Raw genomic sequence first — 18050 nt, forward strand, 5'->3', positions numbered from 1 at the left:
TGAGTTGACGTTGTTTCCGTTTTCAATTTCGGTTGTATTTATCTGGATAGGTTGTAGGTTGTGGTGGATTGCTTTCCTATCATTCGTTCGGGCCGTTCTATTAGGGTCAATAGGTACAACTTCGATAATCTCTCCCTTTTTCGAGGCCTGTTGTTCGTAAGATCGAAGTAGGGCATGAGCTTCTTCGTTTGGAATGGGGTTGGTCCTGTTTGGTCGGTTGGGTCGGAGTATTATATTCTGGATGTGTGTGATCTTAGAGTTCGTGTTTATCGTCATCTCCCAGATTTTCTCAATTGTCTGTGAGACTTTTATCGAGTCTTGTGCCATGTTGCTTATTAGTTTCCTTAACTCCTTCATTTCTTTCTGTGTTCGGGGTAGTTTCTTAAGTGAGATAGATCTGGCAGTTTGCGTTCTGTATTTAGCTCTCCTCCGTGAGTGGTCTGTTCTCAATGCCACATAACTTATCGTTGTATCCTTACTTTGGTTGTGATTCCGGATTCTATTAAGGGTGACATCATTATTTCCTATATTGTTAAGTTTGGGGGGTATTTTTGTGGGTGAGGGTCCGTGGGCCTCTAGTCTCGTATTCGAAGGATGTAGGGGAAGGTGTATAGTCTCTACTATGTTCCTTTCGTAGTTCTCATCATAGGGGGGCTCGCTCTGATCTGAGTTGTCCTCTTCCGTTGGAGTGGCCACGTGTGATGGCGGCAAAGGTTCTTCTAGTATTGTCAGGTTCTTCTCTTCGTTTTCAATGGTATTATCTACCGCTATCCTTTCATTCTCATTCTCCGGTATTGTCATCGCAATTACAGGTAGATCTCCGGAGTTAGGTGTTTGATTGTCGGTTAAATTGACATCTCTAGTGACAGGGTAGTTGTTGTCGGGTGTGGTCTCAGGTGGGGTCAAGTTTTGTTGGTGATTTGGTCTAACTGTATTTTGCTGGTGATTTGGTCCTACTATGGATTCCTTTAAGGCTTGGAAAGTTATCTCAAATTTCTCGAGTTCTTTGTTAGTTCCTTGTATCAGCACTATTCCTGTTTTGTATATAGTAACGCATACTTCTGTATTACCTCTTTTAGTTATTGAGGTCGTTATTTTTGTGCCATGTGGTATATTTTTTACCGTTTTTATGAACAGTCTTTTTGTAATGATATTACGCCATTTAGCTGTTTTGTCTGTGTAGAATATCAGGTCATTCATCATGATACCTTTAACTCTATCAAAATATGGGTCCACGAACAAAGTGTCCGGATTTTTTCTCAGTGTAGCATGTTTGAATTTTTTGGCTGCATTTTTAGATAGAGTGGAAGGATATTCTATATTTTTTGCATGAGACCCGGGCGACCCTCGGTATCTACCCTCCATTTCCGCTTCTCCTTCACGTTATGGGTCTCCAGCAACCCTTTGACTATTTTGGGTTGTGTAGTTCACTGCTGGGACTCACTCCATACTGTATATTGACTTTGGTTATTTCAATATGTCAATATAATTAACTTTAGTTATTTTAATATGTCAATGATGATACTTTCACTTCCAATAAATTTCTTGAGCCTTGTATGTTGTAGTTTCTGGTAACACTGATTATATCTAGTCTTTATTAAGGTGTAGTGGTCAAGAAACTAGATATTCCAAGATGTCCGCCATTTTGGTATATGTTGTAATCAGGGGACTTTTTCGCTTTCTGCTTATTTATTTAGTCCCTTTTCTCTTTCTAGTCTCAAATTCTGTCTGTTGCAGGTTGCTTTCTCTGTGTTCTTTGGTGTTTCTTTGTCCTTTTACAGTTTCTTGCTTTCTGATTGTTTACTTCCTTCTGTGTAGGAGGGGTTCGATGTCTCAAGCGGCCGCCATTTTAAGGTCAGGCGCGCCGCTTTGAATGCTCCCGCGTTAGTTTTCTTAAGTACAGTTCTTTCATTTTATCCTCCCGTTGTGCCTCTTACCCGCTGGCTCTCTCCGCTTCCTGTCCTCGTTCTTCCCCCTCTTCCGCTCTCGACTCCCGCTCCTCTCCCAAGCCTCCAGCCGCGCCGGCAGTGTTCTCTCGTCACCGCTCCTCACCGCATCGCTCCTCGGCCAGCCCCCGGTCCCGGTCCTCCGATCCCAATGTTGCTCTGCAGTCAGCGTCAGCGTCAGGGATTCTCATCTCCCGAACACCTCCAGGGACATCCAGCAGCTAGGGCGCCATGGACGCTCCTCCTCCTTCGTGACTACCGTTCCGGCGTGGGGGTCGGTCGGTGCCCCTCTGTCCACTTCCCCTCACGTGTCACCGGGCACGAAAGCGCCGCATTCGGTCCTCCAGGCCGTCGATCCTCCGTCCAGGCAGTCCGGTCGATCGTCCAGGCAGTCGAGTCTCAGCCCTGGCGGTCCGGTCCAGCAGGGGTCAATCGTGGTGGACTCTCGTCTCTCCTCACCAGTTAACTCGAGGTATGTTGTCGCTTATTCCTTATTCCTTGTGTTGTGGGGGCGTTGGGTGGGGGCGAAGATGTCTTTTTGGTTGGGTTTAACAAGGATTTAAACTAAAATATAGTTATCCTTAACCCAGGAGCTCTCACAGGAGCTCCTATGTAGCGGCCATCTTGCGCCAAGGATTGCACTCTTCCTTTCTTTCATCATGGGATAAAAATGTTACAACTAAATCTGGTGATTAAATCTTTGGCTGCAGAGGGTTTTAGGCTCTCCTGGGATGAGAGAAACTAGATACAGTAGATATGTAACATATAACATAAATGCCACAGTATGTTGGAAGCGGTGTTAGCTTACCTTAATGGGGATACAAGTGGTCTCACATGCCTCAAGAAATTGAGAGCCTTGGGCTCATTGGTCGGTGATCAATACCTTTACAATGGGAAGGGCGACAACAAGGAGTAAAACCAGGCAAGGGAATATGCTAAGAAATGAACCGTCAAGTTGACAGGGAAGAAGCTTAGACGCGGGTCGCAGGGAGGGGCCAGTTCTAATTTTGGGAGAATTGTTAGGTGGGCATGCCGGCCTCATGTACAACAGTTAAAGTTCTAATAAAAATGACTGAAACTAACAAGAAAATGGGACGATGTCTTGCAACACAGCAGAAGGTGATGCTTAAATTGTGAGGAGGCTCAGGTGAACAAGCGGCCACTGCGGGAGGGAGAGGTAGGAGAGGATAAGGTGGAAGAGAGTTTAACAAAGAAAAGGGGTGGGGGTGTAGGAAGTGGAGCAGGGAGAGGGAAAAGTCCCTCATATGCCCTGCAAAACAGGGCCTGATTTCAGTAGTGGAAGGTTACATGCCATCCAATTAAAACATGGTGCAACCGAAGTGCTTCTGGGCAGACTTACACAAGAAAAGAGAGTACACCATCAAATCAGCCTAAGAAAGTGAGGTAGATAAGACTTCCAATCAATCATGAGTAAGGGGATGACACAATGTCAACTCTCGGTATTTCATTTTTCCCAATAGGTCATCGGCAAAGCACAGCTAAGTGCTCTATAGGCAAGACCTAAAAACAAGGCAGGAATCAGTGGCTGGAAGGAAAGGCCCAGAATCTTTGTTTGGTATGGTGAAGCAATAAAAAAAGATTTAAAGGTGCTGGAAATATTTATGTAACAAAATATCCATGAAACAAAATCAACGCAAAATATCCACAGAAGATAGTGAATTCTATTTTTGCTTCTTTGGAAAACTGTATGTTTAACAATCTGGCCAATAATTACATGCATCAATTATTTTTAAGACAAACAGCATGAATATGGAGAAGATCCCACTTACCAAAGCAAATTTTTCAGATTTTCATTGTAAGCAGTACCCTTCTCTCGTTCCCCTGTAGGTTTGACCCAAATCTGTCCCAAGAATCTCTTTGCCAGTAAAGCTGTTGTAGATACAACATGCACAAGGAGCAAAATACAATAATTATCAACAAAGATTAAAAAGACAGCACATAAAGGACACTATACCTGTACTACAGACGGAACATTTCAGCATTCTAAGTACGTATATCAAGAGGTGCATTTGAAAACTTCACCGAAACGATTATGCTTACTCTGACCTAGGATATAAATTCTCTTCTTCATAATTTCTACTTCCATAAAAGTGGAGATGGCACAGGAGGAGGGAATGAATGTGTAGCTTTTCAGTCATCAAGGCATCAGTACTGTGCAGATCACAAATGCCATTTAACAAATTGCTGGACACGGAAGATATGACACCCATGACCAGGAATAAAGAATGATTTGTAAGCAATCCCTACTGATGGTCCTGATGTCTTTTGACCAGTAGCCCAGTACAGGGATATTCAGAATATGTGGCAAATGAAGAGGGTTATTACATCTACATAGGCCAAAAATAACACTTTTAGTGAAATTCAAAGAGATAAAACATTGATTTTGATAATAGTTGCATGGTGCAAGAATTAAGTTGCCTTCAGATAGAGAAGGTCTGGTATTAGGCATAGCTTAAGTATGAAATATTTAAAGTCAAAAGAATAACATTAAATCTAGTACTGCCCTAACAGTGATGGGCCCACAGAACTATCTCAGACCATCCCTGCTACACATGGTTTACTTGGATAATGAGGAAGCAAGATAGGAGACAATTAAATGACAAATGGACGTTTATTCGGTTTCCTTTGTCACAACTTTCCACACAAAGTAACACAGAGGACGCTAAGGAACAATTCACTTTCAATATTGGTAGGGAAAAAGTATTGCAGATGTGAAACAAATGAAGTATGACTAAACCTAAAACTTATAATACCTGAAAAGGACTACCAGCAAAAATCTATATTTTAAGCGTGGTTTTGATTTCTAACAATTCTGTTCACAATAACTCACTATCAGTATTTATCTATTTTCACTTTTTGTAAAGCACTGTAAATAGCTGAAGCCACCTGTTAGATTTGGGGGTCTCTAGTTGGCACAGGTGTACTTGTGACAAATAGGGACCCTTGCCTCTAGTCAGGGTGAGGGGTACACTCCTAAATTAACCCCTGCTCACCCCCTTGGTAGCTTGGCACGAGCAGACAGGCTTATCTCAGAGGCAGTGTGTAAAGCATTTGTGACCACATACAGTAATCAAGTGACAACACTACAGACGGACAACACACAGGTTTTATATAAAAAAATATAAGTATTCTTTATATAGACTTATCACAAGACCACAAACAAAAATCCACAATACTGTACTTAAAATGATAGTTTTAGCTTAGTTCTGTTCAGTTCTTAAAATGCGACACTGAGTCAATGTACCTCACGATGCGTTGCGCTTCCACAACAAAAGTGTTGCAGCGATGGAAATGCGGCAAAGTTCCGGTGCAAAGACAAAGACGTGAAGATCTTCCAGATGTGGCACGCTTCTCCGATGATGCGAGAAGTCTCGGTTCGATGCGTCAACTGCAGCGGCGACACCCTTGTTCGGCGATGCAATGGCAACAGCCTCGGCTGCGGCACTCTTCTCTGACGTTGCGAGAGGCTTCTGCACAATGCGACAACTACAGCTGCGACATCCAAGATGCGACGGCACCAGCTCCGAAGGCGGCAAGCTTCTCCGGGGATGCGAGGCACTTTTCTTGATTGCGGTGCAATATGACAGCTACAGCGGCGACATCCACGATGCGACGGCAGCAGCAGCGACACGCTTCTTCCTCGTTGCGGGACGCTTCTGTCGATGCGGCGCATTACGACAGTTACAGCGCCGACATTCGCGATGCGACAGCAGCAGCAGCGACGGCAACACGCTTCTTCCTCTTGAGTTGCGCTTCCAGCTCCTTGCGACACGCAGTCCCTCAGAAGACCCCAAAACAGCAGCAAGCACTTCCAAAGAACTCTGGGGAGCTGGGGTTTGAAGTCAGTTGTCCCTGAGACTTCAGCAGGAGGCAAGCTCTGTTCCAAGCCCTTGAAGATCCTTCACAAGTTGAAAGCAAAGTACACAAGGTAAATGCTACTTACCAGCATGCATCTGTTCTCAGCATGTAGAGCAGCAGAGTCTCACACTGAGCATTAGATCGCCACCTGGTGTTGGGCTCGGATGATTGCATGTTGTTGTCATCTTGGAAGAAGTCTTTGTTGTCACGAGATAGGTGACTCCTCCCTTGGACGATAGTGCGCATGGGCATCGACTCCATCCTTAGATTGTTTTTCGCCATGATGGGAAATGATGGAGTTAGTAGAAATAGGAAAAAGGGATGTCCATGTGTGTATATCTAATTAAGATAGAACTGGAACAGATACAGGTCCCGGGGAGGCGGGTGGGCGTGTGAGACTCTGCAGCTATACCTGCCAAGAACAGATGCATACTGGTAAGTAGCATTTACCGTTCAAGGCATATGAGCTGCAGATCTCACACTGAGCATTGATTATACAGCAGTGTTTCCATTAGTGGTGGTCGCCTGTATCTGTTGCAGTACTTTGAAAGAGAGTTTTGAGGGAAGCTTGGCCAACTGCAGCTTGCTGCTTTGCTTGCACAGCAACACAATAGTGTTTAGTGAAGGTATGTATTGTATACCAAGTTGCTGCTCTGCATATGTCTTCTAGAGGAATGTTCCTTAAGAAGGCCATAGAGGCTCCTAGTTTGTGTGTGGAGTGCGCTCTAAGAGGAATTGTTAATGTACGTTTTGCTTTTTGAAAGCATATTTGTATGCATTTTACAATCCACCTAGCAATTCCAGCTTTAGAGATGGGATTGCCTTTATGTGGTGGTGAGAAAGCTACAAACAATTGTTTTGTTTTTCGAAAGGTTTTGGTCCTATCACTGTAATAGAGAAGGGCACTTTTTACGTCTAGGGTGTGTAGAGCTCTTTCTGCTACAGAGTCTGGGTTTTGAAAAAACACTGGTAACTCTACTGATTGGTTTAGATGAAATGGAGTAATGACTTTAGGAAGGAATTTTGGATTTGTTCTTAGGACCACCTTGTTACGGTGTAGTTGTAAAATGGTTCTTGTTTAGTGAAAGCTTGAATTTCACTTACTCTCCTGAGGGAGGTAATAGCAATAAGAGAAGCTGTTTTCCATGTGAGGAATTGCAGTCCACATTTGTGTAAAGGTTGAAAAGGGGGTCCCATGAGCCTGGTAAGAACAATGTTTAGGTTCCACACTGGAGAGAGTTGTAACCTAGGAGGAATGATTCTTTTAAATCCTTCCATAAATGCTTTAATTGCAGGTACTCTAAATAATGACAGATGTTGTCTATTTTTTAGGTACGCAGGAATGGCCGTAAGATGAAGCCTTATAGATGAATATGCTAGATTACATCTTTGTAAGTGTAGAAGGTAGCAGATTATATTCTGGATAGAAGCATCCAGTGGATCAATTTGATTATTATTGCAGTAAATAACAAATCTCTTCCATTTTACTGCATAGCAGGCTCTAGTAGTAGGTTTTCTGGCTTTCTTAATGATATTCATACAGTCTGGTGGTAGGTTAAGGTAACCAAACTCTAAGACTTCAGGAGCCAGATCGCTAGATTCAGTTGATTTGGATCAGGATGTCTGATGTCTCCATGGTTCTGCGTTGGATAGTGTGGAACTATGGAGAGTTCTAGCAGTGTTGTGAACCACGGTTGTCGTGCCCATGTGGGAGCTACTAAGATCATCTTGAGAGACTGTTGTCTTAGCTTCCGTACCACTTGTGGTATTAGTGGGAGTGGCGGAAAAACGTACGCAAATCTGCCTGACCAGTTCATCCATATCGCATTGCCTTTGGACAACGGGTGTGGAAACCTGGCGGCGAAGGTTGGGCATTTTGCGTTTTCGTGTGTGGCGAACAGATATATTTTTGGTGGAATGGCCCATCTCCAAATATTCTGTGCAAGCTGGGACAGTTGCAGAGAGTGTGTCCCCTCCTGTTTTTGAATGTAGTACATGGCTGTCATGTTGTCCGTCCGGATCAGGACAGCTTTGTTCTGTACATGTACTTGGAAGGACTGGAGTGCTAGGAATATTGCTAGCAGCTCTAGGTGATTGATGTGGAGCACTCTTTGTTGAGTGGTCCATTTCCCTTGAGTTGTATAATGTAGGAGATGGGCTCCCCATCCTGTTAGGGATGCATCTGTTGTAAGTACTATTTGTGGAGCAGGCTCGAGGAACTGCTGCCCTCTGGACAAGTCTTTGGTGTTCCACCACTGCAGAGTGATGCGTGCGGCTGTCTACCAACACCAGGTCTGCAAGTTGTCCTTGAGCCTGGTTCCACTGATGTACTAGACATTCTTGCTATGGGCGCATGTGCAGTCTTGCATATGGAATAAATAAAAATGCATGATGCCCTCATGCCTATTAGTTGCATGAACACTCTGGCTGGGAGAGAGTGTTGTGTTTTTAACTTTGTGACTAAGGCTTGAATGTTCTGTATCCTGGCTGGACTGGGATAAGCTAGAGCTGTAGCTGTCTTTATTGTAGCCCCTAGGTATTGATGTACATGAGAGGGCTGAAGATGTGACTTGGTGTAGTTGATTGTGAATCCTAAGTTGTGCAATGTTTGAATCGTTTGTAATGTGTATTGGGCACACTGATTGAATGACTTGGCTTTGGTGAGCCAATCGTCTAGGTATGGGAAGACATGGATGTGTTGTCTTCTGAAATGTGCTGCTACTAATGCTAGGCACTTTGTAAACACGCTTGGTGCAGTTGTGACTCCGAATGGAAGGACTTTGAACTGATAGCGTTGTCCTTCTAGTACAAACCTTAGATACTTCCTGTGAGAAGGATGTATGGGAATGTGGAAGTAGGCGTCCTTGAGATCTAGTGTAGTAAGGAAATCGCCTTTTTGCAACAATGGTAGCACTTGATCGTATGAAAATGATCTGAGTGTATATATAGATTGAGGGGCCTGAGGTCGAGGAATTGGTCTTAGTGTCCCGTCCTTCTTGGGAATTAGGAGATACAGCGAGTAAACCCCTGTTCCTTGATGTTGTAATGGAACTATTTCTATTGCGTTTTTTAGAAGCAATGATAGAACCTCTTGTTTGAGCAACGTTAGATGTTCTGTAGACATTCGATGCTGTCTGGGTGGTATATGTGGAGGGGTAGCTGTAAGTTCTAGGCAGCAGCCATACTGGATAATCTGTCTTACCCACTTGTCTGTTGTGATGGAATTCCAGACAGGTAGGAACTGTGTTAGTCTGCTCCCTACAGGAGTGGAATGCTGTTGGGGAAGCAGAAGGAAGTCACTGTTTTGTGTTGGGAGAGGTTCGATTATTGTTATTTCCTCGACCTCTTCCCTTGTTGTTGTTGCCTCTATAGCCTCCTCTAAAATATCCTCTATTGGAGGATGTTTGCGTATTAGTTTTAAAGGAAGCTGAATTGTCTGCTCCAGCTTGTTTGGAGCCTCCTCTGTAAAAGGAGCGACAAAAGGAGCCTAGTGCCTGGGTGGACTGCAGAGCTCCCATAGATTTGGCTGTATCAGTGTCTGTCTTCATTTTTTCAAGTGCTGTGTCTACCTCTGCACCAAACAATTGTTGTTGGTTGAATGGCTGATTTAAGATGGTTGTTTGCATTTCATGCTTAAATCCTGAAATGCGTAGCCATGCAGGTCGTCTAAGTAGGACACTAGTGTTTATTGCTCTAGATGAAGTGTCTGCTACATCCAGTGCGCACTTGATGGAGGCATTTGAGATTAGCTTACCCTCTTGAATAAGGTCATTTGCCTGTGCTTTATATTGGTCAGGTAGATGTTGTAAAAGTGTTCCTAACTGATCATAGTGAGCCCTGTCCTATCTTGCGAGGAGGGCCTGTGTGTTAGCTATGTGCCATGTATTGCTAGCTTGAGCAGCTATTCTCTTGCCTGAAGCGTCTATTATATTTGATTCCTTATCAGGAGGTGGTGCTTCACCTGATTTTTGGGAGTTTGCTAGTTTTCTGGCGTTTGAAACGACTAGGGAATCTAAGAGTAGCTGTCCTTTAATGTAGACAGGATCGCCAGGAGCAGGTCTGTACTTTTTTTCTAATCTCGGGTTTATGATCCAGGCTCGTACAGGATCTTTAAACACCTCTGGGGCATGCGTAATGCCCCCTTTAATCATAGGTATTTGAACTGACCTTTGGGAGTGTTCAAACGTATCTAGCAAAAAATCTTCTTCGGGCTCATCTGAGTGCATTGTGACACCATAATACATAGCAGCCCTATTGAGTAAATGTCCAAAACCAATATTATCTTCTGGAGGAGATGGTTTGGATGGATATGTATGTGGGTCATGGATGTCTGGTACATCCTGTGGGTTTGGGTACTCCCAATCTGGTGTATCACTTGGGTAGGTAAAAGGCTCATCTGGGTCTCCCCCTTGCCCTAGCTTATACTCATCATCATTCTGAGGTGGTGTATGTGGAGGTGAAGAATGAGGAGGAGAATTTTGAGGTGAATGGTTTGAAGGAAGAGGAGGTGAAGGAGAAGGTACAGGAGAAGAAGGGTGCATAGGTGTTGTGGCAGAATCCTTCTTCTCGACAGGCAATGGAGGTGTAGGTGCTGTATCTAACTTTCTCTTTCTGTGTGGCATGGTAGAAACATGTCCTGTTTGTGGATCAATGTATATCCTTTTTTTGCAAAGGATCAGGTTGAAAAAGCTCCTCTTGTCCAGGAACGGCTTTCGGCACCGATTCTTTCGGTTCCTGGCATGGTTGTAGCTTGTCTTTAGCCTTAGGAGCTGTTATAGAGTCCTTTGGCGTAGTTTCAGCACCGAAGATATTGTTTTTGGAGTCGACGCCTGTTTTGTGGGTTTGGAAGCATCGGAAGCAGGCTTTGTAGGTTTCGGCACCGAAGATTTTGGGCTGGAAGCTATTTTGGTCGGCTTGGAAGCGTCGGAAACAGGCTTCATTGTTTTCAGAGCCGTCTTGTCTTTAGGAGTCGACGGTTTCTGAGTGTGTTTCAGAACCGGGACTTCTTTCGGTTTCGGTGCCGAGGGAGCTGGTGGTATCAGCACGTGCGGTTTGCTCGGTCCCGAGCTACCGGAAGGCTTTAATATTTTCCCTGGAGCTGGGCTCGATGGCGGGGCTTTCGAAGCAGTGTTTCGTTGCGACTGGGCCCCGAAGGCGGAGTTTTGACCTTTACCTTCGATTTAGGAGTTAGGGCTGGGGTAGGGGCAGTAGTACTCACACGTTGACCCGAAGTCAAAATATGATTTGGAGATCATCGGAATCTTGCTCTGGGGCGCATGGACCCTCATTGAAGATATCCACCGGTTCCGGAGCCGATCTCTGCATATCGTGTTGACGGCCCTTCGATCCCGAATGGTCTTTTTGGATCGAAAGGATGCACAAGCTGTACAGCTCGACTCGTCGTGTTCTGGCGATAAGCACAGGTTACACACCTCCTGATGGTTGCTGTGTGGACATTTTGCTCCACACTCGGGGCATCTCTTGAACGGCGTCCTTTCCATGAGTTGTAGGCATCACTGCGTGGATAGGTCCAACGGCCCGCGTCTACGTCCGGAATCGATCTAATGAAGTAGAGTCGATAGTTATTGATATCAAAAGTTGTTTGGCAAAGTTTTACTCGTCGAACTACTTGAAAAGTAGATTTCGAACCGGAGCGGAAAAGTAGCATCCGAACCCCGTGGCGGAAAAAAACAATCTAAGGATGGAGTCAACGCCCATGCGCACTATCGTCCAAGGGAGGAGTCACCTATCTTGTGACTACAAAGACTTCTTCCAAGACGACAACATCATGCCATCATCCGAGCCCAACACCAGGTGGCGATCTAATGCTCAGTGTGAGATCTGCAGCTCATATGCCTCAAACAGTTCTTTCTCCCCTCTTTGGCAGTCAGGCAACCATTGCAGGCCAATGCCCCAAGCAGCACTTCAGCTTGGAATAGTCTCTCCTCAATTTCTTCAGGTTCCTCGCCTCAGCAGAGGTTTCTTCTTGTAGTCCAAAAGTGATCTAATTTCTTGGGATCAGGGTCCCAATATTTATACCCCAAAATCCTTTGTTCTCTGAGGGCAGAGGGGCCTTTGCCCAGTCCAAACCAGTTCTGGAGCACTCTGTTGACATGATTCCTCCTCTCCTTTCAGTGCAGGGCAGAGACATCAGACGCACCACAGGGGTGGAGCCAGCACTGTGGGGGGCAGACACAGTCCTATTCAGGTCCCAGGTGAAACTCCTCCCTCCCATCTAGATGTAGATCTCTCTATTCACCACTGGGTGAACTCACCCTGTCTCCTGGAATCCCCCAGCCCTGTCACTCAAACTCCAGACAAGGAATACACAACCTAGCAGAGGCAGGCCTGGATAGTTAGACAAGAAAATACCTACTTTCTAAAAGTGGTATTTTCAAACACAGAATGTTAAAACCAACTTTACTAAAAGATGTATTTTATCATTCTGAGTTCAGGCATACTAAACTTGAATTTCTACCATGTTCCCTGAGTCAGTTAGGATTATAAAATGTAATAATCTAACTGCCCATTCTGGCCTATACAGGTAGCCTTGCAATAGTGAAAAACGAAAATGGCTATGATTCATTATTAGGACACACCACACACATCAGGGTTTGTCCTACCTTACACTACACTAGGGAGAGCATATGCACTTTAGCACTGATCAGCAGTGGTAAAGTGCCCAGAGTCATAAAATAGCCAACAACAGGTCAGACAAAATATAGGAGGAAGGCAAAAAGTTCAGGGATGACCCTGCAAAAAGTGCCAAGTCCAAGACCACCGAAGACCACTTTGAATGGGGTGGGCCTTTATGATAACATGGGAATACACTAGGGCAGCAGTAACGTCAGATGCAAGTAACATACTGAGTCTGGCAAATATAGCTGGTTGTATTGCTTTGGACTAGCCCGGGTATAGTAATTAATCAAGAGAGGGTTTAGAAATACTTGGAGATGATCAGGTCCAAGTCATATCTTCCATTTGACCTCAGCCAATGCAAGAGCGTCAAGTCATTGAAGACAGTTACGGAATAGTACAAAGCCCTCATATTAGAAGATGATACTCATAAATCTCTGATCTCACACCAGGAAACACTGTATAAAGATAAAATTGCTAGAAAAGTGAAGCAGGAGATTAACTACTTACCAGAAAAACACATAGCCTTAGGTTAATCGGAGCAAGGAGGCCTTGTGCAGAAGTAGTCTCAAATGTTTGGTGTGTGAAAATGGCATTATACATATGTAGATTTCTCTCCAACTCATTTCAAGGATGGCTGATGGCACCAAATGACTTTCAAAAGGTATGTTGGGGTACAGTCATGCAGTGCTTTAGGGGATTAGCAAGAAGGCCTTGAACTGTGCTCTCTCCTTTATGTATGTATGGATTTCAATGCTGGCATGATGTGGTTCTGGTACCTTACAACAAAGATGAGGCTTTCTGAGTGGCTCTGAACTCTTCATTACATGAAGTAATATGAGGTGTGTCAAATCAAGTGTGCCACTAAACTGTCAAAGTTGGAAGGTTGCAAATGAGCTGGGGGCCGGTGGTGGAGGCGAGAGTAGAAATGTCACTGAACTAGATGGGAGGGGGAGGGTTGGCACTGAACTGGGGACTGGAAAGGGGTAGAGATTGATGTTAAATATCAGACCAAAAATGAGTACATTTTTTACTAGAACTAGTGAAGTTTATAAGGTTTCAGATCAGGTGAAAGGAAGAGGGGGAAATGTCAACATAGTCAACAAGTAGGATCTTGGTATTCTGCACCAGAAGGCAGAGTCAGTTCTGCTGCCTCCAATTCTTGCAATCTGTTTGGCATTTTGGGCCTATCAATGAGCCAACGTACCCTTCAACTAAGTTGATACTGAGTGAGTATGGGAGTGATTTAGACCCTGGTGAACAAACAGTCCACTATATTTAAAAATGTCCATATGCCTGCAGAAGATTTCTGTGCCTTCTGAGAAGCCACCACCATGGTGGTCCTCTGAAAGCAATGAAAGTTTGCTGAGTGGCTGTCATGTTTCATATGGACGAACAGCAAACTCTTTTTTCTTTTACAAAAACCAGCTCCCAAAGCATGAGTTTGCTTTTGAAAGACTAAGGTACGAGTTACTTACCTTCGGTAACGATGTATCTGGTAGAGACGGCTCTAGCCGCAGATTCCTTCATGTAGAATTACTCCCAGGCGTGAGACTTGATCCGGAAACTTTTTTGCCACAGCATCTCTGTGCGACGGGGGCGGGGCGACATCACGCGGCTCCGCCCAGGCATCGTCCGCGCACGTGACGTCAGCGAGGTCACATAAGACCCACCCCGGCGCGCCTACGTCACAGAACTTTCCCACATCACAACGCGGAATCACCATATAAAAAACTGTGGAAGCATGGGAACAGTGTGCGAAGAGCAGAAAATGGGGAAAGAAACGGTGACTAACACCACCACCCACAGTAGTGTTAACACCGCAGAACCCAAGGTAGGGAAAGAAGAAAAAACAAGCAGAGCCCTACGCAACCACCCTGCCAGCACATAGACAGCCTCCCACCCCTGTACCCCAGAGGCAAGGAACATGCGTATGGTCATGGTACACCTAGGAAACCTACCACCCCCATCCTGAGCAAGGAAGGGGACCAGTCCCAAGACAGACAGGGACAACAAACCTCTAAACCACCCCAACATAGAGAGCAACCACCCACAAGGGACAAGGGCAAGACATGGCCAGGTGACCCTTAATCAGAGGATAGCGATGGAAGGAAGGGAGGGGAGAGAGGACAGGGATAGAAAGCAATCCAACACCTGGAGTAGCCAGAGCAGCAGGGCACCGAAGCACCGGGACCCCATCCTCCAAAGAACCAAAGGAGGAATGAACAGCCCCAAGAGGGAGCCACCCGTCAAGAACAAAGAAGGCACTCACAGGAGATACAGCTCCCCACCAGGAGACGAGTACCCGAGACCAACCCAAGGGTCCTCGCAGAATAGGGGAGGAAGGGTGGGCCGTGAAGAAATCTGCGGCTAGAATCGTCTCTACCAGATACATCGTTACCAAAGGTAACTAACTCGTACATCTGATAGAGACTACTAGCTGCAGATTCCTTCACGTAGAATAGATACCATAGCAATACCCCCTGGGAAGGAGGGTCTGCAAAAGAACCCCACCAGCCAATATAGAACAGAGGGCCCCACAGGGAACCAGATCCGTGGACCAGGTAGAACATCGTCCCTGCCAGGCAAGGGGAACCCCCCCCAAGCAGACCCCCACCGACCCCAAAGGATGTAGGAGGGGGAAGAAGGCTGAAGAGGAACCAAGGGCAATGTCGGAGAGGCCGAAGTACCCCACTGCCCCACTGCCCCCCCCCCCCAAGGCAACACAGCTTCCGCCCAATGCCAAGACAGGAAGGGAGGAAGAAAAAGCTCCCGGCCATCCAACGCATGATGCCGTAAATCCACCTGACCACCCTCCTGGGACGCTGCGGATCCCAGAGACTCAGCCGAGTCCCACAAACAGGAGGAGGCCCTAGCCAGCACACACAAGGTGTTAAGGCAGCGCTGGATAGGCGAACATGTTGCACCCCCAAGTGTCCAGCCAGCGGGCCTCTCGGGATGGCAGGCTCAACATCGGCGGCAGGGGGGGAAAACCAGTCCGCAAAAGAGGACTGGAGGCAGAGGGATGAAGGGAAAGGCACGCCGGGTCACGCGGCGCCGGGAGGTGCTGGTGCAGAAGATGTTGAGGTACCGGGTCCCCTGGGGCAGGACGCCTCCAAGCCCCCGTCAAGGAAGAGAGGAGGGAACCTTCAAAGGGAAGTAAGATTTCTCTCCCACCAGAGCCCTGGTGGAGGACCTCCAATAGATGGTCTGCTGGAAAGTGAGCCACGGGTCACCCATGCGCCGGATGCCCACAGCCGTGGACACAGCATGAGCGAAGAGCGCACCCCCCTCCGTAGGACCCTGCAGTGGAGAAAGCAGCTCCTCCGTGGTCGCCGGCTGCAAACTAAAGCAGCCGTCACAAGGCCAAGAGGTGCAGGCAAGGGCCAGACCTGGAAGTCAGAAGGAGCCGAGGAATGAGGGACCTACCGCTCTTCCGACGAACACCTCTGCCTCGGGAAGGGCGGGGAGCCGCCCTACGATGCCCGTGAAAAAGACACCACATGGCGACCAGTCTCCGGGGAGGACGACACCAATATGCAGCCTGCCTCCGGAGAAGGAGCGTCCGAAGACAAATCCGCGGTACGACCCTTACGCGGAGCCGTAGAGTCTGCCGCCTGAGGCAGGTTGTCGGCACCATCCGGACAAGGTTCTTTCAAGTCACCCCGCACCGGAGACCAGAGCGAAGACCGGAGTGAAGCTGGAGTCGAACCGGCCCCGGTGCGGCGCCGACCTGGCCCTCGCCGAGGCAGCCACCTGTGTGGGGGAATAAGACGAGCCTGGGGAGTGACACGAAGTCCTCCGCCAGCCACGGCCCAGAATGAGGCGGAGATCGTTCGGCATCCCACGTGGTGGTGCCCGGGACGATCCAACCTCGGACTAGTTCTCCGACGAGGCAGCCGCTCGTGGGGAGGGACGAGAGAGGCCCGGGAAGGGATGAGGGGTCCTCATCCGGCCTCGACCAGGAGCGGGACGATGAGGGTCCACCGACCCCTGTGGCTCCGCACGGTCCAGCTGCTGCCGGCGCCGTAGCGGCATCACCTCGGCCTTAGACAGGACCACCTTGTCAAAGGACCGAGAGAGGCTCAGGGATGCGACCCGAGCCCCGGCGACCTCCTGCAACACCACAGGGATTCCCGCAGGAGTTTGCGGTGAGGCAGAGACGCCGTGGCCTGACGAAGGTGCCCCGGAGGAGCCGCACCCCAACAGCACCACATCCTCCAAACCTGGATCCGAACCAGTTGGCGCTGGAGCCATCGGCGGCCCCGCGGAGGGCCCTGTGCAAAGCGAGGAGTCCGCCGAAGCCCTAGGAAGGGAAGGAGGAGGAGACGCCAGCAAGGCCTTCAAAGCCGCCGCGTATGTCTCCATTTGGACTCTCGACGCCCCAACACCGGTAAACGTTGCATAGGACGACAGGCGAGGCCGCATCACCAACGGAGAGTCCACGTCCCTGGCAGGCCGGAAACCAGCCCCTGGGGACAAACTTCAACACTTACCCACTGGGTAGCGACGCTCATGTGACATCGGAGAATGGCGAGGACGACCTCCATGGCGGTATCTGAAGCCGTCCTCCAAAGCAGACCAAGGGGAGGACGTCGACCTTGAGAGATGCGCTGAGAGAAGTTTCATCCGGCGGCTCCCGCAGCGACTTCGGCTTCAACTTTTGACAGGCCTCACAATCAGTGGTGCAGTGATCCTCCCCCAAACACTACATACAAATGAGGTGTGTGTCCGTCGCCGACATAAGACCCTCACAAAACGTACAAGTTTTGAAGCCCGAAGGCATTCGCACACCGTTCAACTAAATAAAAAATGGAAGAAAAAAGGGGGCCCTAAACAGGGTTTGGTGAAGTCATTTTTTCTTTCTGTTCGGGACCACCAGGCTTTTCTTCATGTTCCTGAACAGAAAAAAAAATTAATCAAAAAGTCCACTCTAAATAGCTAAATAGGGTGGAAGGTCTAATGTACTAAAACAATGGCTTCAAGTCCATTGGGTCGTCTGTCTAAGGTTTACTCCAGGTGGAGCTAGCGGGTAGTGGAGGTTGGCGAGGGCATTGTAGATCAAAACATGACAGTCCACCCAACTCTAAAAAGAGCAGACAGACTGCTAGTTTCCTGAACAGGGCAATCCACCTGCACTGGAAGTGATGTCACAGGATTTCTCAATCTATCTGCACAGGAAGTAACATCACACCTGCCCTTTACCAAAACCTATTGAAAAGGCAGCGGCACCGATGGCACGCCAAAGGCAATCCCATCAGCGCCCATCCGTGCCTCGACTGTGTCCAGTGCCAGGAAACCTGGTTCGTCCACAGCTACCCAGGAGTGCCATCTGTGCCCTCAACCCCAGCCATCGCTCCCATAATGTTGTCTTGCCACGCCACACAACACCGAAGGAGCATTTTCAATGCACTTACCCACACCAAACACTCACTCCAACCACACCAACCAACATCACCCAACACCCCAGTCTCTCACACAGCCCTGCAACCACCAACACAAACCAGAATCTGCACCCACCTGCCATCACCACAACCATTGCCCCAACTAAAAGATCGCTAGACAAGACAGACTTAACAAGCCTAGAGA

The 18050-nt window shown here is 47.4% G+C and overlaps 1 protein-coding gene across 1 annotated transcript in view; it reads right to left on the minus strand.

Moving 5' to 3' along the window:
- FANCD2 (FA complementation group D2) overlaps positions 1-18050 on the minus strand; it is a 909275-nt gene that overhangs the window by 278967 nt on the left and 612258 nt on the right. The window contains exon 35 of the mRNA XM_078661284.1: positions 3737-3836. Coding sequence (XP_078517410.1) covers positions 3737-3836 — 100 coding nt within the window. The remainder of the gene's footprint in view (positions 1-3736; positions 3837-18050) is intronic.

Source organism: Lissotriton helveticus, chromosome 9, assembly GCF_964261635.1.
Source record: "Lissotriton helveticus chromosome 9, aLisHel1.1, whole genome shotgun sequence".
Taxonomy (NCBI): Eukaryota; Metazoa; Chordata; class Amphibia; order Caudata; family Salamandridae; genus Lissotriton; species Lissotriton helveticus.